The sequence below is a fragment of the Tauraco erythrolophus genome, chromosome 14 (genome assembly GCF_009769465.1).
Source record: "Tauraco erythrolophus isolate bTauEry1 chromosome 14, bTauEry1.pri, whole genome shotgun sequence".
Classification (NCBI taxonomy): Eukaryota; Metazoa; Chordata; class Aves; order Musophagiformes; family Musophagidae; genus Tauraco; species Tauraco erythrolophus.
Genome location: NC_141478.1, coordinates 19,795,190 through 19,820,410, shown reverse-complemented (window position 1 = coordinate 19,820,410; position 25,221 = coordinate 19,795,190). Strand labels below are relative to the sequence as shown.

The 25,221-nt window shown below is 42.7% G+C and overlaps 2 protein-coding genes across 5 annotated transcripts; one reads left to right on the top strand and one right to left on the bottom strand.

The window, feature by feature from the left end:
• Positions 1–10,061: 10,061 nt before the first annotated feature.
• On the top strand, positions 10,062–18,229 carry SKIC8 (SKI8 subunit of superkiller complex). Of its 3 annotated transcripts, none has more exons than XM_086620602.1 (10): positions 10,062–10,080; positions 11,047–11,146; positions 11,237–11,264; positions 11,616–11,721; positions 12,654–12,826; positions 13,921–14,069; positions 14,446–14,539; positions 15,330–15,423; positions 16,072–16,164; positions 16,824–17,262. In XM_086620602.1, the coding sequence occupies exons 2-10, from the start codon at positions 11,135–11,137 to the stop codon at positions 16,996–16,998; spliced, it is 924 nt and encodes a 307-aa protein (XP_086476728.1). In that variant the 5' UTR covers positions 10,062–10,080; positions 11,047–11,134; the 3' UTR covers positions 16,999–17,262. The 3 variants fall into 3 exon arrangements, with proteins under 3 accessions (XP_086476728.1, XP_009975641.1, XP_086476727.1); XM_009977339.2 differs by lacking the exon at positions 10,062–10,080 and adding an exon at positions 17,964–18,229 and having other exon boundaries at positions 10,994–11,146; positions 16,824–16,902; XM_086620601.1 differs by lacking the exon at positions 10,062–10,080 and having other exon boundaries at positions 10,994–11,146.
• An 895-nt stretch (positions 18,230–19,124) lies between these two features.
• DNAJA4 (DnaJ heat shock protein family (Hsp40) member A4) lies at positions 19,125–25,030 on the bottom strand. Of its 2 annotated transcripts, none has more exons than XM_086620599.1 (8): positions 24,977–25,030; positions 24,695–24,832; positions 22,857–23,037; positions 21,818–21,922; positions 20,797–21,024; positions 20,487–20,717; positions 19,827–19,927; positions 19,125–19,734 (listed from the first exon to the last, which is right to left on the bottom strand). In XM_086620599.1, exons 2-8 carry the CDS (start codon positions 24,824–24,826, stop codon positions 19,516–19,518), a joined length of 1,197 nt encoding a protein of 398 aa, XP_086476725.1. In that variant the 5' UTR covers positions 24,827–24,832; positions 24,977–25,030; the 3' UTR covers positions 19,125–19,515. The 2 variants fall into 2 exon arrangements, with proteins under 2 accessions (XP_086476725.1, XP_086476726.1); XM_086620600.1 differs by lacking the exon at positions 24,977–25,030 and adding an exon at positions 24,035–24,162 and having other exon boundaries at positions 24,695–24,728.
• Positions 25,031–25,221: the final 191 nt, after the last annotated feature.

Sequence of the window (25,221 nt, the reverse complement as noted above, 5' to 3'; positions counted from 1 at the left end):
GTATCTGATCACAATTCAGTATATGGTGTATGTTTCAGAACATGAGTCACAGAGTCTGATTTCCTTAGAGGTGAAAACAAAATATAGCCACTCCAAAAAGCAAAGGTTATAGCTGTTCTTGCAAGGAGTTGAGCATGATGCTGAAAAAATTTGTTGTCTTGATGTGATTGCATTAGGCCAGGACCATCTAGCAAACCCTAGGATTTCTCATCTTCTTTTTTAGGCAGTTACCTAAAAGAGGAGGAGAGGATGAAGGAAACTCTGGAAGGAGGGGTAATCATGATCCCCAGCCACTGTGCATGTCGCAGCATCAGTTCATGGAGAGCAGGCTGGAGCAATATCATGGGTAGCAGAGAGTACACCCTCCACCTTTGCCTCCAGCCCTCCTCTCCCCCACTACACGTGTTGAAGTTCTTGGTTCCCGGGAGCCCAGTATCTGCCCATACTGCCCAGCTTGTCTCCTCTTGCCTCAGCAAAGTTGTCTATGTGACTTGCACTAGCTAGACTTCACCACTGAGAAGCAGGTAAAGAAGCAGTAGCCTGGGACTCTTTCCTTTCTTCTTGCACAGTGTAGCAGTCTGAGAAAGTTCAGATCAGCCTGAGAGGATGGTCATTTCCACACTAAGTCGCTGTGTATCTCAGATTTCCCTGCTCATCTTCCCCTTTGCTTATGGACTGCCTCCCAGATCTGTTTTACCAATCAAAACATAGTCCAATTAGGTTTTCAGCAGTTTGCTGAAAAGTCGGTCAATGAAGCGCTTGGAAGGACCTGAGATTGCGTTTTCCAAGAGATTTAATTCCTTCAAGGGCAGAGCCTTTCTTTGCTGTCTCACACCTCCCTCTTGAAAACACTGGAACATTTGGGGAACTGTCACATTGGATTTTGTTACCATGCTCTAACGCATGGAGACTGGAAAGTGACCCAATTCATACAAGAAAAACCCAGACCAGCAACAACAAAAAGAATTTGTGCAGACAACAATGCAACGATGGCAAAGCAAAGGGGACTGTGTTTACTCAGCAAGCTGCTGTTTCCCTTAAGGAGCTAGACAATGTAAAATCCTCACAGACAAGCTCACTCTGCTAACAACCGAAATTTGTCCACTTGTTTTTGGAGGAAATCTAGCTCTCAAATTCAAGATATTGATCAGTGAACAATAATCAAAAACCTTTCTGCTTTTACTCAGTCTTTCTAAGGTAAAACTGCCTACTGAAACCTGTGACTTACAGTCTGCATCTCTTTAAATCAGCACCTTATCAGCAGTTGCTACAACATATTTCTATTTCCACATGTTAGAAACCCAGGAACTTCCCACCTCTGGAAAAGAAGCTGTTCTTGCTGTGATATGCACAGACAGAGAGGTGAATACACATGCAACATAACTGGCCACGGCTGACATTGTGCTGAGGGTGAACAGCCAGCCAGGTTTACTACGCATCCACTTACAGGGTCAGGAGGAGGATGACTAAATTCTAGCTATCCAGGACTTAAGGCTCCAAAGTATGTCACATTACAGCTCGCGTTACTAAGTCTCCTTTAGCTTTTGTGCATTACTCTCCCAGCAAAGGCCTTCTCCTGGGCGTTAGTCAGTTCCTCAGAAGCCAAAACCTGGCACAAGAGGCGGTATATGGAAACAGGAGATGACTGGTCCTTAATACTTACACTGGAAATCTGTAATTTGTTTTTTCTTCACATTGTAAATTATTCCAATTCTAAACACGTGCTGGAAAAGCTGCTTTTCAAAATCTAAAACTGCTGCAGAGGATCATGTGCCAATATTTAGACCACCCGGCTATGAAGCTGAATTCCCCATTCTCTCTTCTGGCATTTGATAGAGCACCTTTTATACTGAAAAGTAACTATTCTCACAGTGAGCCCCAAAACTGGTGCACATTTTATCAAAATGCATGGAGAGCCTACTAGGAGCATCTCCAATTCAGGGACTGGAGAATATGACCAAGGCAAAATATCAGCCTAAAATATCTCCTTAAAATTGATTCTTCAGGATTTGGGCAATAATCTTCACTGAGGAGATGGGAGAGGGCTTTTGTCACCTTCATCTCCTGTTATTAAGGCTCAGAACCAGCAAAATACTTCAGCATCATGCTTCAAAATACTTTAACTTCAATGCTAAACCACTTAGTGTATGCTAAAATACTCAGCTTATTTTTCAGCATCAGGACCTGAGCACGCTTTTAGGTACTTAGTTCAGTAGCGCAAAAGAGCCAGACAAACCCCTCCACTTTCTGAGCACTCTCATAAATCCCTGTTCATAACGGCAGCCCAGACAGGACTGCTGCTGTCCCTTCTCTTATTCAGTATTGAGCTACTGGGCCAAAACTACAGTTCTCTGCTTTCTAAGGTCGTGCTCACATAGGCAAGAACTGGACCTGTGTTGTCTGTTTGCACTAGACTGGTGAATGCTGTGCTGGCCAACACGTATTTTTACTATCACCTTGCTTGGTGGTAAAATTTCTATGAAAAAGCTTTTATTGTTAAACTACCAGTTACAGACTTGTACCAATCCCACATGCTATTACTGTGATATACAGCAATTTACAGTACATCACAGTAATATCCAGTGAGGGCACTCAAATTTGAAATATCCCAGTCATTTTTATGGTGGCTGTAGCACTCCAAACAATAAACTGCTAAATCTCTGCCGATAACAAACATATGAGCTAAGAGTAGGAAATGAGAGTCACTGGCTGCACTTGATGAAATGCCATGGTGCATTGCAAGGGCCGAAATGATCACTGTCTTCATTCCTGACCCCAGGAGCTTTGGGGTTGGTGGGTAGCTGTTTTCACGCCAGACCAGCTCTGGCCCAGGTGTCACTGCAGAAATGCTGTGCATGACTTCCTTTGGTCAGGCAGCATCGAGGGCTATAGCTAACTGGGTCACAGATGCAAACACAGCTCAGTACAGCTGCATAAACTGGTGGCTTTCCTTCAGACAAAGGCAGAAGGCACTGACTCCTGTGCAGTGCAAAAGCCACTTCACTAACACTTGTCCAACATCATATGATGAAAACATTTAGGGGCTCCTCACCCTTAGTACCTCTAGTACTCTTGAGGGCCAAGACACCACAGGTAAAATTGCACCCTTAGTATTTTCAATGCATCCATCTCTGCAAGAAAACCTTTCCTCAGGAGTTTCTCACCATGGTTTTGGGAACTTGCAAGTCCAACTTGGAAGGGACACTTGCATTTTTGATGGCATTTGTAAGTCACCAAAATTCAAGAATCTCTTACCAAAAGCTCAGAGTTCCAGTGTAACCTCATAAATTAACTCAAATGTTACAATTCTCAAAGAATAGGTTTTCTTGTCAGGGAAAACTCACAGAACTGACACTTTCCTTGGGATCACAGTGTCCAAATTCCAACACAGTGTTTTGTGCTGTTGGCACCAATCCTCCAGTCACAGCGATTGATCTGAAATTCTCTTTCTTTTTTTTTTGGTTCTATGTCTGACTTCGAAAGCTTCAGACCTAAATGATGATAACCTCACATATAAAATCTATTGTTTCCTCATGCCATGCTTCTGCTCATGTCAGTAACACATCGATAAACACAGCTGGCCCAAAACAGTCAGACAATCATCTCATTAGAAGCCAGGAATATTTTTCATTATATGAAACAACCAACACTGGTACAATGTCAAACGTGAATGAAGTACTTATAATGAGAACTCACAATAGCAGAAGAAACTGTACAGCACATTATACAAGGTATTTAAGGAACTGATTCAGTAGACACTTGAACGTGTGCTCAGGACCTAGTAAAATCTGTGAGACATGAACACATGCTCTTGCTGTGCAGAAATAGTATGCAGAATCACCACTGTAAAATGGGCTTTCACAGTCAGCAACTGACATAAAGATTTGACAAACTTCTATGGTTTGATTCAAGCGTCCCATCCAGAGGTAGCTGAATGTAACGTTTCATGATGTGCCATGCTTAGTCCTCCTCCCACTGACTTCCATGGGAGCCAGTGCATGCAGAGCACTGGCATTTATCCTCCAGTGTAGCTCCTGTGTAAGGTTAATACCGTCAATTTGATTCACAAGGGTTTGTGAGCCAGACAGGCAAGCTGAAGAAGAATAAGCCTCCCTCACAAGGAGACAAGAACACGAAAGAGGTTGCCCAGCAAAGTCATCAAAGCAAATAACATGAATGAGACAGTGTTGATGAAGACAGAAGTGGCATTGAAGGCTGTAATAACAAAGCGGGGCAGTGACATGAAGATAAGTGGCAAAGTAATTGGCTGGTTGAGCCAAGTGTATCCATACAGTCTGCCTGCCAGGAACCCATGCAAATGCATACTAGGCATTGAAGATCTAAGGGTCTATTTATGTAAATGTATTCTAGATGGTGACACAAAAATACATAGGAACAAACACTTAATACAACAAGAGGCTTCTGAGTATCTGAACTAATTATTACCAGCCTTCTTTGCATCTGCTTCCAATGAATGAAGGGTTTTCTTCCTGAGTTTTCTTACTAATTATTCTCAAAAGCCAGAGTTGCACCCTCTACCTTTGATCCCGTAAAAGTTTTTCTTAGCAAAAAGACCCTGCAGTTACAAAGATGCCACATTGCCAGGTCAGTTTCTGGCTCCCTACTCCAGCAAAAAGTAGGCAAAAAGCCAATTTAGGCAGCTAAGTGGATCGTCAATTTATAAACAAAATCCGTAAGAAGTGTAAAATTAATAACATTTTACAGTGGAGCAAATAACATATCCAGAGACTGGAACCATTATGCCTTCATCCCATCATTAGTGAATTGTGAGTGGCTTGGTCAGGCAGAGAACGTCCCACAGCAGGTGGAGGAAACTCCTTCCCTCCTCCCTGTCACCCAGTTCAGCAACCAAGTCAAACACTTGTCTGCAGGGATCAGAAAAAAAAAGATACTTTCTCTTGTCGTCTTTGCCAACACCCATCATAACTTCATATGACCCAGATGCAAGAAGAAGAACTAGCATTCTGGGTAAAAAAAGTGTGTGGGATCCCTGGTGCCTTCACACTCTTGCTTTGTGAGAACACTGTCTTGCTTTGTACAGCTAGTGGCTGCAGACGTCCCCTCACACTTGAGAACTGAACGTCACCCGGGCGTTGCTTGGCGTAGACAAGCCTACTAATATGCATGTGTTACAGTGTCTTCTTCTGTAGCGTCTGGTGTGGATACCAAAGTGAAAAGCACACAGTCAGGCCCAAGATTATGTGACCGTTATTTAGTTGCTCACAACTAAGGAGCTGATTATTAATTGACAGCCAAAAACATTTTCCTAGAGCTCAAGTACTTCAATTTTGGTGCTTAAGGTCATAGATCAGGTCCTCACTAGCTGTTATGTATCTCTGAAGCCACAATAGCAAGGGACACACATTAATTTCGGTAACATAGGTGACATTCATCACACTGGAGAGAAAAGTTTTACTGCTGGGTTTGATGTATGGGTTGAAACTTTGTGCTTTCTAAAAGCAAGTTCCAACCACATGCATGATGTTTTAAAGGGCCTTATTTCAATCCTGACAAATGAGCACCAGATGTTTCTTCTATCGTATTTGCTTTTTATATAGCCATTCAACCTTTCAGGCTCACGTTAAGGTCTTAGAAACTCTCTCTGACACACCTCTCGCCCCATCAAAAAAGAGAAGCTGCAAGAGAGAACAAAATCACAAATAAAACATAATAATTCTGATTAAATACAGCAAATAAATGAAGGAAGAACTGAAGTCTTTCCACAAGGAGGAAGAGAAGATAGGGTGAGAATAATGTCTGAGTTCAGTTATCATCAAGCACAGACCAATTGTTAGAAAATCTTCTTCTCATGAAGAACAATGCTTTTTTGCTTTTTTTTTTTTGGTTTATTTTATTATTCTTTTCAAAACAATTGCACTCTGAAAGGTACCCTTTGACCTATAAACGCCATAAGCAGGAGCTTAGAAGGCCTGTAATTACATCTAACCATTCTAGCTTCTCTGCAGGTGACAGTGGGGATGAGATTGCTTCCATGGAGGAGGGAGTCTAGCTTTTAGGATTTATTTGTTTAATGAACTGGTTTATTTTCTTCTTTTCTTCCTAGAAGTGGCTGTTCATTCACTCCAATCTCACTGCCCACCTCATCCATTCTGAAGGAAAGTGCTCTCTGGGCCAGAGTACCCCACAAGGACACTTTGGGGTATAACTGCACAGTGCCAGTCAGGGAAAGATTTATTCCTGCAAGTGCTAAGAATTATTTTCATTCCTGTTAGGCTCAATATCTGGCAGTTTTGATTTTCTGTTCCATTTTTGTCTGTCCCAAGAACTTTTCACTGCTTGTTGACTGACTGCATTGAAAGGCTTGCTTTCTTGCTAGAGAAGCGATTTAACATTCAAGCGGAAGCTTAAAGCAGTGTAGATACACGCTGAGTTAAAGCACGTACCAAGAGGCTGAGAAAAGGGTTCCATTCCTCGATTTACCACTGACTAAATTCATCACCTTGCTTCAGGTTTCACCCATCTGTGAAATGGGGTAACGATCCTTCCTTAACTCACAGGGCAAGAATGTCATCAATATTTGAACTTGATTTCAGATTCGTGAAGAAGAGCTTTCCCATTATATCATTTCCCTATTTTGGCAGCACTTGGACTAAAGGTGTGCGTGTAGTTCAAGCTCTACATCCTATAAAGTGTGACGGCTGGATGTGGTGCCATCACCTGGAACACGCAGTGCCTTTACAATGGATGGTGCAACAAATAAGACAAGAGATTGGTTTAAAGTAAACCCTTGGTCTGAACCTCTGTGATCTTCAGGAAAGTTTATCCTTCACTTCACATCCCAGTTTAGCTGCTTGGGACCACCAAAGACAAACCTATGAGTGAAAAAGCATATGAAGTTGCAAGAAAAGGGAAGAAAGGGGACTGCAGCTGAAAAAGATTCAACAAAGAAATAAATGAGCAGAGGAAAACAAACAAAAGCTGAAAGTTTGTAAAACCTGCATGCAAGCAACCGGATCCATTTCAAAAGTGAAACTGTAGACTGTATTAGGATCTGATTTTCTGTGGCTCTTGCTTTTGCCTCAGCTACCCTGATGCTCATGCACTACTATGCTGATGGGTGCATTATACATGCTTACACACTGTCTTTCAAGAAAAAGGTGTATGTACTACGCGTAACTGTCTTCCTGGAACATGATGGAGGGGACGGATATCTGAAATTAATGAGCAAACAGTGCAAACGCCATTCCAATTCACTCTCAGAAACACAGTCCCTGAATGGTTTCCTAGAGGCACATCAGGCAACATAAGCAGAGCATGCTTTGCTCCTGCCACAGCTCTTCAGAGTCCGCAGGCACAGAAGGACGGAGTGATTAATGTTTCATTGTGAATGCCAACCCGTTGATACTGGAAAGAGGTGGAGATTATCTTGATGCTGCTGCCCCTCAACGGGCAGATGGTATAAACCTGCATGCAGACTCCAAGCCCAGTGAGAAGTTGCTCTTTGTTTCTGTAGTGCCTGCAGGTACTACAGTTTCTGTGACTGATCCTACACTGAACCCTAAGAGGGAAAACCAAACCCCAAATCGATGGATCAGCCCTGAAAAGGACCTATAATTGAATCCAGTCCTTATGTTATACAGTCCCTTTACTAAACTGATAAGGTCATTCCATCTTGATAACCACAAGAACGCATATTCATCTATTACCCACTTTGGCACACACCATGCATAATTTCAAATATCATTTTTACTTTCCTAAAACCCACTAGTAAATGAATTATTTAGCGTAGAGGGGAGAGAGGAGTTGGCACGTCTGAAACCAACTGAATGCTGTAGTGTTCGTGTACCTGCAGAGCTGAAGCTCCTAGTTAATTAGGAGCCTCACTGTTTTCTGGAGGTTCATGTGTCTTCAAGACCTTAATAAAGCCAGACTTACTTGGCATTCGGCTTCTGTGTAAGGCTGGGCAGGTGTTGGAACTGTGAATACTGATCTGGACTGCAATTGCAATAGCTGGCCACAAAAGCACACAGCCTGGTTTTGAAACTAAGTGTTTTGGTCTTAACTTGTTTTCTGCACCTGAGCTTTGGGCTGGGAAGTGCCTTTTAAAAGCGGTGTTTATCGGACATCTCAAAGTCTTGAGCTAATTCACTTGCATGTGTTAGCACAATATCAGGGTGATCATAATGTTTTTAAATACACCAGGTTTTTCCCTTGTAACACTGTTTTAAAAACTGGAATTTAAACACATATGCACTCATAAGGTATTATTCTGATTAGGACTGAAATATCCAAATAGATGCAAAGTGTGCTGGTGCTCCAGAACAAGGACAAACATATGGAAACACGCTCTCAGTTACCATTCCAAGGAGGCAGTTTATCTATAAACCAAACATGTGGCACACTTTGCTTCAGATTATCCTCTCGATGTACCAAAGCAGCATCTAATCAGCTTTCACTCTAACAAATAGAGATTTGTGTTACAAGCGATGTAGGAAATAACCCAATATCTCACCCTGCACTCGCAGGAGAACAATAACAATCCCATGAAGGTCTAAGGTGTTCCATGTGCAAAGTAAATACTAGTGCATAGGAGAAGTTTGCATGATGTGAAAACTCTGGAGGGATTAGAAACACTTTCTATTATAGTACTGCAGTGCACTAAACTGAATTGCAAAACCCAGTCCTGGTCATTTAAACATAAGGTGAAAGTATTACATTTTAAGTACAAATTTAAATGGAAGAATTCTTAGGAGAATCCTGGTAAGAAACAGAAATAGAATAATTTCTCTTACTTTTGGAAAATGCTTACCATTGCATCATTATGAACAAGAAAATGAGCATTTCTGAAATTCAATATATTAAAGCAATATGCCTTTAAATCCTTTCAAAGGTCAACCTAAATAATCAGGGAACTAAGGATTCTGTAATTATATGTAAGAGTTTTACCCAGATTTTCATTCTTGACTGCGGAACTGTGTTAAGACACATTCAGAATTCCTGTTTTGGTTGTTACAGTGCTTACTCAGACAAGTTCTATTTATCTCAAAGAGCTTTGTGTACACATAAAGACTGATTAAAAGCTGTGAAAGGCCACTAATGCTTTGTCTTTAATTTTAAGCCTCAGGGAATCTGATTTATTCTCTTGAACTTTAATTCTGACATTTTTTCCCACTTTTAACTCAAGCAGAGGCGGCAACTTGAAAAAACTCAGCTTCCAAAAAAGTCATACCTTTTTTTTTTTTTTTTTCCTAAAACAGATGATTAGTAGGGAAACTTCCTCTCACTCGATTGAAATTAAAGCCTTCTGTGCTGCGGCTCGAGAAACGGTCAGTGCTGCTTAACTTTTACTGCAGCTCCAGGATCCTGGGAGCCAGCTCTTTATAAAGTGACCCAGCAGCCCAGGGTAAGAAGTCAGTTCCGTGCCCAGTCTGCCCGGACTGGCTGGCATCCCTCCTCCACCTCCTTGACAAAAGGCAGCCAGCTGCGATTTTCCGTCAGGAACTTCCAACACGGCTGAGGGAGCAGGCCTGACCGCGCTCCTCAGTCCGTCACGTTCCCCACAGTTTACAACTGCCGTCGCAACACCAAAGAGGAGCATTACTACTGTTCGTATCGCCCACGGAAGATGCTGACCGCTTCTGGTCGGCTACGACCACGGCGCCTGCTCCCGCGCCCAGCGGGCGGGCTGTGAGGAGATGAGGGCTGGGAAGGGCTGCTGCCGGAGAGTGGCCGAGCACGGAGCTCGCAACGCAAGTCCCAGGGGTGGCACCGGCACCCCCTGAGGAAGAAGGGAGGGAGCTGGGCGGCGGGCGCTCCGGCCCGTGCGCGGCCCAGCGGCGGGAAGGCGAGTGTCGGGCTGCCCGAGCGCCGGCTGCTGACACGGGGGTTGTGAGGGCGGCCCGTGAAGGACGGAGAGAACCAGCCCGCGGTACCAACCCCGCTGCCTTCGTCCCGGCGGTACCCCTGAGGCACCGGGGACACCGCCGCTAGCGGGCGGCGCTCCATAGTGCCGTTCTCGTCAGTGGGCGACGGACGGGCGAGCTGTGCGCGCGCGCTGCCGCGGGGGACGCTGGGATTGCTGGGGCTCTATGGGGCTCTGTAAGGCTGTTTGGGGCTCTGTAGAACTCTGTGGGGGCTCTGCAAGGGTGTCGCGCTCTGTAGAACTCTGTGGGGGCTCTGCGGGGCCCTATAGGGCTCTGCAAGGGTGTCTAGCGCTCTGTAGATCTCTGTGGGGGCTCTGCGGGGCTCTATAGGTCTCTGCAGATCTCTGCAAGGGTGTCTGGCGCTCTGTAGATCTCTGTGGGGGCTCTGCGGGGCTCTATAGGTCTCTGCAGATCTCTGCAAGGGTGTCTGGCGCTCTATAGAACTCGGGGGGGGGGGGCTCTGCGGGGCCTCTGTGGGGCTCTATAGGTCTCTGCAAGGGTGTCTGGCGCTCTATAGAACTCTGTGGGGGCTCTGCGGGGCTCTATAGGTCTCTGCAAGGGTGTCTGGCGCTCTATAGAACTCTGTGGGGGCTCTGCGGGGCTCTATAGGGCTCTGTGGGGCTCTGCAAGGGTGTCTGGCGTTCTGTAGGACTCTGTGGGGCTCTATAGGGCTCTGTAAGGCTGTCTGGCCCTCTATAGAACTCTGGGGGGGGCTCCGCGAGGCTCTATAGGGCTCTGTGTAGCTCGGCGCCCCACAGAGATCGAGGGAGCCGCCTCGGCCACGCGGCGGCAGTGAAGAGCGCGACGCCGGGCTCGGCTGTGGCGGCGGAGGGAAGGGCTGTGGGGAGCGGCGCTCTTGCCGCGCTCTCGGTGGTAGGAGACGTCATCACCGTGAGACGGGAGCTGCGGTGGCGACGAGGTGGCGGCGGTGGGCGGAAGGCTGCGTGTCCGGCACGGCACGGTACCGCACCGCGCCGCACCGCGAGGGAGGGCGAAGGCGGCCGCGGGCCGAGGGGAGGCCGAGGCGGGCGCGCTGGGCCCCGGCGCGACGGGCGCTTCTGGCCGAGCGAGCGGAGGGTGCCGGCAAGGCGGGGTTTCCCTCGGGCCTTAGTGCCGTCCCTGCCGGGCTTTCTTCTTCCAGAGCAGCGTTTGGAGCCAGAGTCGTGTTGCCGAGCCTGCTGGGTTTTCTCCTTCCAGAGCATTCCTGCTAAGATTGCTTCCATAAAGACATGACCACACAGGTAAATCAAAGCACAGTGTTAATTAAACTCATCGCTAGCTTGATGTGTTTTTTTAGGCTGCTCATACGTAATATTATTTTTTCTTTCTAGTACGGTATTCTCTTCAAGCAAGAGCAAGGTGAGAAAACACTAACGTGTATTAAGTAATATTGGTCTTCTTGGATGATGTAAAATTGATAATGGCAGGTATACTTGTGAGATTACCTACATTCTGTTTGTATTAAGCATAAATCTGAATAACTAATAGTTATGCTGTTTTTTCAAGAGTGAACTTGGTGAACAAAATACACCATGTGTTTTGAAACAATGGAAACAGTGACAGGACTCTCAGAGCACTGATAGACCCGAAGAGCAAGGGGTGTATTGTCAACATTACAATCAGCAATTTAAGCATTACCAAATCTGGTAGTTGTCTTCCATCAAAAGAAACCACTTAAATTCTAAATCCTATGCTTATATTCTCTTCTAGCTCACGATGATGCCATTTGGTCAGTTGCCTGGGGTAAAAATCAAAAAGATGGTTCTGAAACAGTGATCTCTGGTTCTTTGGATGACCTAGTGAAGGTCTGGAAGTGGTAAGTGGAGTGCTCCATATTAACCAGTTTTAATCCTTGGAACTAGTCAGTATGCAGATAGAACAGTCTTGAATTTCCATAATGTGGAGGGATGTTAGAAGTTACATCAGGGAAGGAGTAGCCTGGCACACAGAACTGCTCTTTTGAGCAAGCTTATCTTCACTGTTGCGTTCTTTTTCTTGGAGTGGGAGCATGCTGATGTGCTTCAATTTGTGAAGAACATGAACCCTTTTGAAAATGCACATCAAATTTTACATGTCGTCTGCCAGAGAACAATACAACTTGATGTACTTATAAACCAAAGAACTAGAAATGCGACATTTTATGAGCAATGCATTGGGAGCATGTGTACTGTGAAAGCAATAGTGGGAATAGAGTAAAAAAGTGTCTTCCTTTTATAATAATAAGTAATATTTTCCTTTTTTTATTAAAAACTAAGTCTCATAATCCTCACACAAGTGACCACTGAAGGGTGCTTTTGCAAAGAAATTGTTCTGTCTCTTGGCCAAAGCAGTATGAAGTATGTGCTTCGCTGCAACGACATGAGTTTCTCTGTTGTGGTGATTATAAAAAAGCTGGTCATTGTGTTTCACGCTCTGCTGACAGATAAACAGTCTGCTGTGTAGGTACCCGTGTATTGATGTGCAATGGACATTGCAGCTGGGACTGCTTCCAAACTTAAGATAAAGTACATGCTCTGCAGAAATGTGGTAAACGATTGATTTGTCGGTTCTCTCCCTTAAGTACAGCGAGCGATTCGCACATAGCTATCTTCATGTCTCATGTGTGAAGTTTGATTCCCCTTTTGCCGAAGAGAATGGAGAAATGTGGGTTGTCTTGTTTGTTTGTTCGTTTTCTGTGAGGTTGGAGATCAGTTAAGTACTTCCAGCTATTTGTAACTAGGCTTTTCTTTCTTGCCCTTGAACAAAAAGGAATGACGAAAAATTGGATCTACAGTGGACTTTGGAGGGTCACCAGCTGGGTGTGGTATCCGTGGATATCAGCCACACAGGCTCCATTGCAGCATCCAGCTCCCTAGATGCCCATATTCGCCTTTGGGATTTAGAAACTGGCAAACAAATCAAGTCAATAGATGCTGGTCCTGGTAAGACGTCAGTGTTGAGCTGCCTCTGTGTAAGAAGTGTACTCGCTCTAGATAGTAAATACTGTACAGTGTGTAATTGGGGTATATGAGATGACTAAGCTGTTTTTTTCCCTAAATCTTTCTTTGTTTGCAAAGATCGTAGTGATTTTTATGAACTCAACAAAGTAGCATCAGACAATTTTACGTTTTTTTTCACACTACTTAATGCTTTCTTAGATACATTTAGTTGTGCTTTCTGCTAGACGCATAAAACAGAATGGAAACCAGCTTGCCCTTACAGATGTTAAAAGGATATTTAAAAAAATAACTCAAATGTGTATTCAGATTGGTTTACAAAGAAAGTCTGAGCTTTCTTTGTAAGCACTCTACTGAATTTGAGATGTATATGCGATGCTTATTTATGCAGTACATCCGAGCCTGAGGGAGCAAGTCAAAACACAGTAAAGCTGAAGTCTAGATCAATGTTACTTTCTCCAAGTTGGAATTCAGGGCCTAAGATCTTATTCTAAATATTTCATTGGTCCACTGGCAATCCCTACTTCAAGAACAGTGTTTTAGGTAATTAATATTAGGCTTATAGGAAAAAACCTGTTAATTACATTGTGCCAGTAAATACGTTGTACTGCTATAAAAAGGTACGTTTTTTAAATTCTGCTGCAAAGAATGTTGATCTATGTTACATTCTTATATCTGCCTTTCTGCTGCATCATCTTTGCTTTGCTGGAAACTAGTGTTGCTTTCTTTTACTGGTTTAATATCTTTTGGTATCAGGAGAAAAGTAAGAATTTAGACTTAACTCATGCCATCCTAAATTCTAAATTTTTTGTTACAGGAGGTTCTAATAAGCTCAAAGTCTTACTAGAAAATGTAATCTCTCACTGAACAGAAATAAATGGCTCAAGCTATGCTCCATTAATTCCACAGCAGTTAACTTTTATGAGCTGTAAACTCTTCTTAAGAGCTGATAGTAGAGTTTAGAATATTAAGAGTAGTTAGGGGGTAAAATGTCTAAACAGATGTGTACAGAACTGATACTGTTGAGTAAGAACTAGAAACAGTATTCAGCTGTTTGTTTTTTTTTCTTTTGAATACAGTTGATGCTTGGTCCCTGGCTTTTTCACCTGATTCCCAGTACCTTGCAACAGGAAGTCATGTGGGAAAAGTAAATATTTTTGGTGTTGAAACCGGAAAGAAGGAATATTCTCTGGACACCAGAGGAAAATTCATCCTTAGCATTGCATATGTAAGAAGCACAATTGATAATTTCTAATGTGAATTTGCTTTTGTTGTAGTATGTGTGATGGAAATCAGAAGTTTCCATCTATCAGTTTATCTCTACATAGTACTAACTGAAGCCAAACTTTGATAGTTCCAAATATTAACAGCATGACATTTACACCCTGCATATATGGAAAATATACTTGGATGTTGCTAATACTTATATTGTGAATAAAGTCACCTGAAGTTTTCAGGATTTTTAGAGCCCAGATATCTTGCACAGATCGTATTTGTGACAAGTTGCCAAGAGGATGTCAGGGAGGTACATAGCATGAATGCATGCAGTGGTTAAACGTGTTCTGTTAACTGTTAAATGTGTTCCTGTTTGTGTTATGTCACAGAGTCCAGATGGAAAATACTTGGCCAGTGGAGCGATAGATGGCATTATCAATATTTTTGATATTGCAACTGGAAAACTTCTGCATACGCTAGAAGGTAATGGTTTGTGTATTTGCAATGCCCAAGTTCCGGCTCCATTCCTCAACAAAATCAAAGGATATAATGCAAGTCAGAATAAGATACAACAGCCATGGCATAAATGAGTTGATGTTTCTGTCCATTAGACAGTATTTAGTTATTTAGTGTGCTGTAACTAAAACCACTTAAAATATTAGGCAAACTGTCAACCCAGGCTTGCATCATAAATACCTACATCAAAAGATATAGTCAGTCATGCTGAACTGAATTCTTAAACTGCAGTTCCTCCTTGTACTGCAGTGCAGTACCAGGGAATGAAGCTAAGTCACATCTGCTGCCACGTGTATGATTTTTCTTTTTGCTGTATTAGTTTTAATAGCAATTTATTCCTGTTTTAGAAAATAACCAAACATTTTATGTTGTAGAAGACATGCATTTTTCTAACAGATAAATGAGTTTTTAATGTTCGTGCAGCTTCTGTCCAGTTGTACAGCAACTTAAAAAAATCAACTTCTTAAACCAGTATAAAATATTAGAAAATATGACCTAATTGCTAATAAAGATCCACAGCTGAAAAAATAAGATACTTTTCTATTGCAGTGGAGATGCCTTAACATTCCAAGTTCAGAACACTGTCGGCTTCCATTTGTGTTGTGCAAAGAAGCCTGTAGAGGCATAGAGGGAAAGACTTTTCAGAGGCTGCTTTCTTTTAACAGGGAGCGCTGTTCTGGTGTAGCTCTTAGGCGCTGTCATCAGTAAGAGGAATGAACCTTAGAACCTTCTAAGCCATATATAACTTGAATTTCAGGTCATGCGATGCCTATTCGTTCCCTGACATTTTCTCCAGATTCTCAGTTACTTGTCACTGCTTCAGATGACGGCTATATCAAAATTTACGACGTGTAAGTTGTTCTTTTGCAAGACATGCTAACAGGGAAATAACTATTCAGAGAGGCTGACACTGTAAAAAATGTATCAAACCCTCTGCTCGCTATAATTCCATTATCTTAAATAATAAAATACTACACCCTTAGATAGTTTTTTAAAAGTGCATGGGTGGATGACAGCCTTAACTTGAAAACAAATTACTTTCCTCATATTTGGCCCTGTAGGCAACAGGCTAATTGTTTTGTGTATCTGTCCTGTGTGTTGGTGTTTACCCATCTTAAACTCTGTACTCAAGAAATTAGATGTATTACCTGTTTCTCTTGAATTGGGCAAAAACTTGGAAGACCCTGGGGAGGGAAAGACACTGCTTCAGTGATCTTCACTCCCCTAAACCTGTATTAATTTGCCTTCATGGTGAAACTGTTTTGTCCACCAGTGTATCATGTTAGTAACTTCTTTTATGTTAACCATTTCAAATGGAAAAAAAGAATGTAACACCAGTTCAGCTTGGATGAAGAAATGTCCAGAAGTCACCTTCCATGACTTTGCATTGAACCATTCCTGACTGCAGTAGCTAGAGTTATATTGCTGTTGCTTTTTCCCTGGAATTCACAAACCAAATGTTAAAATTGTACATATTCTAAAACTTGTTTTTTCCACAGACAACATGCAAACTTGGCTGGCACACTGAGTGGTCATGGATCCTGGGTATTAAATGTAGCATTTTGTCCTGATGATACCCATTTTGTTTCCAGGTATTGAGGATTTTTAACTTACGCTTACTGAAAAAAAAAAATAATTTGTATTCATAAAGGGAGATGGATCATAAAAAGTAAACGTGTACAAATTGCAATGGAATTTATAGTGAAATAACAGCCATTATGATTAAAGACTCAAGAGCTACTCTGTGATGTGGTACCATTTGCAGTGAATACTATTTTATAGCATAAGTCATCCTACCTCAGTGTAGTTCCCTAGACGTGAAGAACATCTAAACCTAAGAGAAGGGCAATTTGATTCTAAACAGCTGAAAAACTGTTGTTGAATTAAAAAGTACAACCTAATGTAGTAGTACATTAATGTAGTTGAACTTGAGTGTTCACTATTAAAACAGCTCAGGCAGTTGGGGGACCAAGTATATGTAACAGGAGTTTCTTCATCCAAAGAACTTGCTTCAGATAATTTTCTGGCTACAACAGGAGTCCTCATTCTGATGTTACAGATACTGAAACAGTAAATGTATTTTAAAGGCAACTGGAACCTGATGGAAGAGGCACTCCTCTGTTACCATATCCCTGTGTTTGATGAGTGAAAGAGGGTTTCTTATGTCTACTCTATGAGATCTTTTAAGCTTTGCACTAAACTCTAATTTATCTGTTAATTTAAACATTGATCAATATTGTTTTTCGTTCAGTTCATCTGATAAAAGCGTGAAAGTTTGGGATGCTGGAACAAGAACTTGTGTTCACACTTTCTTTGACCACCAAGATCAGGTATGTCTATTGCTTTACTTAGGTCACTGTGTTCACTTCAGTTGTGTGGTTGTGAGCATTTGTGCTTCATGTTGGTGCTTTGGGGTTGGACTTTAGTTTGTTGTAATGAAATCATAGAATCATAGAATGGTTTGGGTTGGAAGGGACCTCAAAGATCATGTAGTTCCAAACCCCCTGCCATGGGCAGGGAAATCCTCCACTACACCAGGTTGCCCAAAGCCTCATCCAACCTGGCCTTGAACACTGCCAGGGATGGGGCATCCACAACTTCTCTGGGCAACCTGTTCCAGTACCTCACCACCCTCAATGTAAAGAATTTCTTTCTTATATCTAACCTAAATCTGCCCTCTAAAAATCTTAAAAGTTCCAAGCGCATAGGTCGATCTCTTCTAAGTAAGTAATTTTTTCAGGTCCAAATAAAGGCAGTCCTGAGTGGCCAAAAGGATTCTTTCCAGACTGTATTTTCTATCTTTGTCTGTGGTCTTACTTATTTCTGTCACTTACACGGTGTGTGCCTGTGTTAAGGGGGAAAAAATACGTATTTAAAAGGATGGAATTACCTAAAAAGATGTTTGAAAGCAGCCCTGGAACTTGGGACAGTAAATGGCTTTCTTAATTAGCCTGAGGATAAGCTGGATCATTCATGTGTCTGATGTGTCCGTCCTGCGTGAAAAATACTTCCTCTCTTGCTTTCCTGAAAGCACTGTAAAATAGACTTCTCAAAAAGGAAAACAGGATGGGCAAGAGTGAAAACGTTAGGTTTGATTCATGCAAACTGGGGCAAGTACTTTTCAGGCTTTTCCAAGTCTCTTTAGTGCGCAATCCACCATCGGTTAGCAGTGGAATGGTAAGAACTTGTCAGGCTACTAGATGGCAGTGTCTTTCTCTGGTTCATCAACCTTATCTGCTGTTAACAGCAGGAGCCATAATTGGACCAGCTCTCATAAGGTGATTTTAAATAATCCTTCCTCTTCTGCTTGTGGTAGTCAATAAATATGATCACTATGAAAACTTTTTTTTTTAGGTTCCTGTTAATAACCTTGTGTATGTTCTAATTGCAGGTTTGGGGAGTGAAATACAATGGAAGTGGGTCCAAAATTGTATCTGTTGGAGATGACCAAGAAATTCATATTTATGACTGTCCAGTTTAACCATCTTGACTCAGACCCTCTGGTTAACTCTTTGGGCAGTTTTTAGGAATACTACTGTCCATGTAATTTTTTTTAATATGATAAAAGCATTTTAGTAATGCTGATCTGCAAAATCTGATGTTTATATGTAATTTTGATTTTGTTTAGCATGAGAAACCTTTACTTTTTCTTTTTTTTTTAAATAAAAGCTACCACTGCAAGTAATTTGTGTTTAATCCTTGGAAAAATGTATTTTTGGAAAGACACAGTCATGGGTGAAGTAACTGCTCAGTTAATCTCCCCTGCCTTTATACATAAATAGACTGGAGCTGGAAAGCACTGACCAAGTCTAACAGCAGCTTATTTTGGAAGAGTGACAGAGGCTGTGTGTTCTGTGCATGGCAAACGAAAGGCTGTGCTCTTCATGTTGTCCTGATGAGTGCAATGGGTCACTTAAGTTGAACACCTGTTCCAGCCATTGTATGGTGACATGGGCTCATTCATCATGGTTTAATTTCACTAAAGGGTGCTAATCATTTCCAACTCTGACTTAACACAAAGTCTACTAAAAAACAGATAAAAGAAAAAAGCTTCTATGTGATCATTCTGTTATGGTATCTTGTCATGGCATAAAATGGCAGCAGTATACCCAACATGTGGTTTTGGTTTATTCATCCTACTTAAGGCTCAAATATACAACACTTAGAAAGTAAAAATTGTTTCTAGGGAAGGCTAAGAAGGAGCCTGACCTTCTGAAAGATGAAAATTTTATTGGGAAGCCTTTGCCTGTGTGTAAATTGAAAGTATGTAGGGTACACTCTCTACACATTAGTAGGATACCTTATAACCCTCAAGTTACATAGAACGAAACAGCTGAAGGAAGATTAACAGAACAAAAGAACACAGGGAAGAGTGTTATTATGCAAGGAGCAGGACATGCACAAAACATTTTTTAAAACACAAAGTGAGACAGGTACTGGTATCACAGCTAACAGTTAAACAGAACAATCTAGACAGCAGGAGTCTGAACTCTAAGAAACATTTAAATAAAGGGGTTTCTAAAATGGCTTAGAAAGTACAAGAGAAGCATGATAAAATGTGAAGAGTTCTATTTATTAGAAGTTATTTCTGCTATGTTTTATTCTATGAAATTAATTTTCCAGTATGAAAGTATTTACATAAGACACTCCACTTAGCCTCTATCAGTATTGCCAAAGTCTTATATAAATAGCATAGGTGAAATAAGTTGAGAACCTTCACACCAAAGGAAAATGTGTACCAACTGAGTTGGTTCTCAGCTGAGTGACATTTGCTTTATATATAAAGACTACAAGAACACAATATAAATTAGTTACAAAAAGGTGATACTGACAGCGCAGCAACTCAATTTGCTGAACACAAAAACCACAAGCAGTGGCTATTACAGCCATGCAGTTTTCATTGTGAAAATTTACATTTTAGATGACATCCATTCCACCTTGCTTTAAGATGTCTGACATTGTACTCCTGTTCTTGGACCCTCCTCATCTTCTTCATATGCTTCTCCCCCACTGTTACGGTAGGTTTGCTCACTTGGATCAAAATCTTCAAGGTCTACTTGATCCATCTCATCTGTAATCATAACATCTTCTCGGGGAGGAAGCAGAGCCTCCAGCAGACACAGTTTCTCCCTTGGAAGCCAGTAGTGCTCTGGGAACTGGACCTACAATTTTTTTTTTTTTTTTTTAAAATGAACAGTTACTCCTGATGCCAACACAGGTATCTTTGCTACAGAAAAGCAAACACTCAACTTACCAAAAATTGTATAATTAAGCTGCCTTTGTCCATTGGAGATTTGTAGATAGGCATCCCTTCGTTGCAGATACATTTTAGGTCACCGTGTTTTATCACTTCACCTACATAGAGGTCAGAGCTGTAAGTAAGCTTACATGACATCTCATAACCATGAAAAGCAGGGTTGTAACAAGCAGTGTTCCCACAGCATCTGAGGGAGAATAAGCAACTCACAAAAAGGGCTGCAGACTGAAAAGTACTAAAACCTTATGGAGAAGTTCTAGAATGGAACTTCTACATAGAAGCTATAGAAAAGTAAGGCCATTTAGGTTATTTTTTCTATTATAAGAGAATCAGCTTCTCTTAGCCCAGCTTTCAGGCTGAATTAACAGATCATCTAGTAGAGTTTAAGTTTCTAGCCTCTTGAATATTTGCATGGCTATGCACTGACTGAGGCAGCATGTGACAGCTTTGGCTGTAATTCTGCATGTAACGTTTTAGAAGGAGTGACAACAAAGAGCCAACTAAATCAAGTAACTGCAAGTATAGTTTGAATCTGTTGCATCAAATGGTTAAAAAAACCCCAAAACAAACCTCAAAAAAAACGCCAACCCACCCAGCAGTCCAGGCACAATGAAACAGGCAAGCCGTTTACATAGCTTCAGAACTCTTAAGACCTACCTGGCCTAGATGTTATGACAAGAACTCTGTTATCCAGAGTTTCAATGGTCTTTCTGAAACCACATAAAGCCTCCGAGAGTTGAATTCTCATTTTTGTGATTAAGTCATGCCCTCGCCTCTGAAAGACACTGTGATCCTTCTGATCAAGCACAATTATAACATCACCAGGCTCCAGATCAGGCTCCTGGTCACCTTCTCCATGAAATACTATCTTCTGACCATCTTTCATACCTGGAGAAAAGAAAACCATTTATTCTCTGCAGAACTATAGACTATGATTAGGGACACAAACCAAATATATAATTCTTACCTTTATCAACATGAACTTCTATGATCTTTTTCTCTCTTACAACCTTACAGCCATTGCAGTTGTCACACCTGTCCTTCGGATTTATTCTTTCACCTTGGCCTTTGCATTCTGAACACACAGTTTGGATTTGTTGTACCATCCCAGGTCCAATCTGCTGAACTAGAACTTGCACTCCTCTTCCTTTACACACAGGGCACTTCTCTACTGACCCTCTCTTTCCACCATAACCTTTGACAAAAAAGTTAAATCTGATCTCAGTCTCAAAAAAAAAAGTTACTCTACAGTAGTCAGGCTGCAACTCATTGACTTCAAGAGCACCTTTAGGGCAACTTAGTAGTTCAGTAATGTATTTCTAATGTAATTGAGATTTAGTTTCCATCACAAAACATGCCTCACAAGTTAGAAGTTTCTACAAGCAAAAGAAAGTTTTCTATGCACAGCTTATTTTATTAGCCTCTGCCCCACCTCCCAATACATCTTAGTTTTCAATGAACTACCAGCATACTGACTTCAAGACCTAGACATTCCATTAATACTTTGGAAAGAATTTGCTTGCCAAATATTTAATGGGGTCCTAAGATACAAGACCTCATTAAGATTTACCTCAAAGAAGACCAGTCATTATGGGTACTTAGTAGCTGTAGAATGAGTTGCATAATACAAGCTAGACATCTACCCACAGCAATTCAAAAAAAAGTTTAACAAAACAGCCATTTATTAAAGCTCCAGACTAAGATACTTTTAATTTAAGTACCCTTAACTATAATTCACAGTGAGTTTTAGTCTGCCATCAGAACAATAACTTTATATCACTACGTTTAATAGAGCTTATTCTTGGATAAGCATAAATAAGAACTAAACACCCTGGCAGACTTAGGAGGAGAAAAACAAGTATAGAACAACTCCCCCACTTTATTCCCAGCACCTTCCTGCAATGTTCTTTTCTAAAAAAAAACCAAAACAAACAACTAACTCAAGCATGGAGTAAAAGGCGTTTGAAACCACTATTTGGTTTTTTTACCTTCACACTTGCCACAAATAACGTTCTTTTGCAGTGCCAGTTTCCTTGTAATACCATTATATAAATCTTCAAGAGAGACACCTAACTGGTGCACAACATTTTTGCCTTTAAGAAAAGCAAAAGAGAAAGATTAATTCAGGTTCAGCTTTTATAAGGACAAATGTTTATTTAAAGGCTTCTACACTTGCTCATACATGCACAGTCTCACTGAAGAAATATAAAGTTCATTCCAAACTTTGAACACAGCTCAGCCCCCTTAAAAGCATGTGCAGTTCCATCAGCTTCCACTAAGCTGCACCCGCTTACGTCAGAACATAAAGTTTAGCTGTAATTAAGCAAAGCATCATTAAAGCCACTCTATCCCAGCTCCTACTCCTAATTTTATAAGCTTAACTGAAACAGAAAGATGCAAGGACACTACCAGCTTCAGATCTAGTCAATTCAGAAGTTGCTATTATGCCTACCTACAAGTTTCCGTGCCACTTCGTAGCATAATTTCAAAGATTTTACAGCAAGTTACTACTTGCTCTTTCAACAGACATCGGGCACGGAAAAAGACAAAAATCATACTGTGCTTTTGGCAGCACTCTGTACTCAGTTTCACATAATTTCTTCCAAGTATTTTAATGAGATTTAACATTACTGAAGTTTAAGTTGATGGTGTCCTTTAAAGCAAGTTGCCCAAAGCATATGAGCAAGTCAGGCACAGATCTGGAAAAAAGGTAACTTAAACCAGGTCTAACTCAACTGCTCTCACCTATCAATGTTTCCCCCTCCCCTACAGACTACCCACACCCACTTTAACAAAAAATAAACAGAACTCATCAGAAAGATTGCTATGGCTACGACATGTTATCTACTTTATTAGAATCTTAATGCTAGAGTAACTAAAAAAAAATAATCATAGTTTACTTGATCTATTGTTGCAACAAGTAATATCCACACTATGTGCACTTAGCAGAACAGCAGTACCATAGCACAGGTGTTTTATGCTTAAGTGCATGGTTAGAGTTTCTAGAACTTGTTTAGAACTGTGTACCTCTTCTCTCTCTATTCATTCGGCCTCCACCACCAAAGAACATGTCAAAGATGTCCATGGGTGAAGAGAAGCTGCCGCCACTCAGGCCTCCTTCTTTAATAGCCTGCTCCCCACCCTGGTCATAGAGGTCCCTTTTCTTTGGGTCCGACAGAACTTCATATGCCTGCGATATGAGCTTAAACTAAAAAGAAAAAAGAAGCTCTGAACAACTATGACCAAGAGGAAAAGTCACCCTCTCATATGCAACTCCATCTTCAGATTGAGCCACTGAAGAACTCTCTCGTAGCATTTGTCTTTTTCCACAAGTAAAGCTCCCTAAACAGATGTGTAATAGACTATAGCAGAACACTTTTGCCCAGGAAAACCACCCCTTTACTTCCTCTCCCCCCTCCTCTCATGTTACAAGTGCACTTAATTCGGTCATATTCAAATTATAAGCACATGCAAACTACACTTAGATGACTGTGTTAGTTGCAACCATTATACACCTCTAAGAAATCCATTTAGAAAGGGATATGATACTATTCCCAAAGTCTTGGAGGTCCCCAGATGCTCAGTGGCCACAGCAGTGCTAGTCATTCTAGAGCTAAACAGGGCTTCTCCATGGCTGCTGAGCTGCTACATCCAACCAGAACTAAACAGAGATTTAAGTGACCAGACACTGGTGTTGCTTACTCATCACAAATAGAACTTAGATACAAATCAAATCATCCACTTCATTAAAAAAATTAAGGGATTTTTTTAAAATAGCTATCAAGAACTTCCTATTACTAAGATGACTATCTCAACTTTTAAACACGATTTGCTATTACTGAAATGACTACTTGCATTTTAAACATGGTTTACTTAAGACCAGGTAAAGCGGTCTAAGTAAAAAAGCAGGCCAAAAATAAAGGCAGAAGATGTTACCTCTAACTACGTTACCATTAAACTAGCTTGAGTTTTGTAAATTAGTGTACTAGATACACAAATATTGCCTTTCTATTCCTATGTTAAGGTATTACCAGACCAGCTTTCAGGTAAATAATCTTATTATTCAAGTTTTCCATAGTCTTTCCAATTGTGCCCATTGATTCTCCTCAGCAACATGTGGAGTTGAGCAGGTCTCTGCACGTAAAATGCGTTTGCTGTGAACAGCCCACCCATGTGCAGCCCAATGATTTCCTCCGGACAGTTACCTTGCACATCTGCATTAGCACTCTCTCCGAAGAAAACTCATCCTGTTTAAGAGCACAAATCCATCCAGCGCAACCCCAGCACGCACAGTAGTGCTAGCAGCGGGATCCACCACTGGCCTTAGCAATACCTAACACAGCACGATGGCCATTAGGACACTAGAAAACCTTTCAGCTTCGTGTGTTTCCACCAGCATCTCTGCCAAGCGAGCTCCCACTGGCAACTGGGGGGAAATGGGCAGGACATGCACCCAAAACACCCAGCTGAGGCATCCCCTCTGCCACAGCTGGGCCATCACTTCGGATGCCTGTCACAGGCTTTGGAAAACGGGAGCTTTCATTTGATCGCACTGCGCTGCAGCAGGAAGGGCACCGTGTCCGCCCTCCAGGCAAAGCGGAGTTTTGACGGAAAACGAGGGGCGCGCTTCCCGCCTTTGCCCGCCAACAGCCCCCGGCCGGCCCGCGCCCCCCGCGCACGCGGCCCCGCGCCAGCCCCCGGCGCTCCCGGCCGCCAGCCCGCCCGGCGGAGGTGAGGCCCGGCGGCCGCCGCGGCTCCGCGCCTCCCCGCCGCGGCGGGGGCGCCGCAGGTGCCGCTGGGAGCGCTCCCGCCTCGCCGCGGGCGGCCCACCGCCCCGGCCCGGCCCGGCCGCGGCCCCCACGCACCCGCTCGCCCTCGCTGGGGTTCTTGTCGGGGTGGTACTTCAGCGCCAGCTTGCGATAGGCGCGCTTGATCTCCTCGGAGGACGCATTAGGTTTGACCTGCAGGATATCGTAGTACTCCGTCTCCTTCACCATGGTGCCCTGCGGAGGACGCGCTGCGTTATACCGCGCTAAGCCGCCTCACCGCCCCCCCCCCCCCCCCCCGCCACACTGCGCCGCCGCCCCGGCACAGGCCGCCCGCCCGCCCGCCCGGCACGCCGCAGAGGCCCACCGGGCCCCGCTCACCGCCGCGGCCGCCCGGCTCCTGCCGCCCGCTCGCCGATCGCCGTTGCTCCGCCTCTTCCGCAGGTTTTATATGGGCACCGGCCGAATCTTCTGGAATGACGCCGCCCTACGTCACGGCCCTGGAACGGTCTAGAATTACCGCGCGTGACGTCACTGCCGGTACGTACGGGGGAGGCGGCTTCTCCCGCCTCCCGCTGCCCGAGGCGCGTTTGGCGAGGCGGACCGGCCCGGCCCGGCGGGAGGCT

Bases quoted from the DNA above. Each gene is read 5' to 3' on its own strand.
- SKIC8 (XM_086620602.1), top strand. The intron at 11,722-12,653 runs GTAAGTGGAGTG...TTGAACAAAAAG, and splicing joins CTAGTGAAGGTCTGGAAGTG to GAATGACGAAAAATTGGATC. The intron at 15,424-16,071 runs GTAAGTTGTTCT...TTTTTTCCACAG, and splicing joins TATATCAAAATTTACGACGT to ACAACATGCAAACTTGGCTG.
- DNAJA4 (XM_086620599.1), bottom strand. From the start codon at position 24,826: ATGGTGAAGGAGACGGAGTACTACGATATCCTGCAGGTCAAACCTAAT. The intron at 19,928-20,486 runs GTAGGTCTTAAG...ACCTCTATGTAG, and splicing joins TGTCATAACATCTAGGCCAG to GTGAAGTGATAAAACACGGT. The intron at 19,735-19,826 runs GTAAGTTGAGTG...AAAAAATTGTAG, and splicing joins GCTTAATTATACAATTTTTG to GTCCAGTTCCCAGAGCACTA.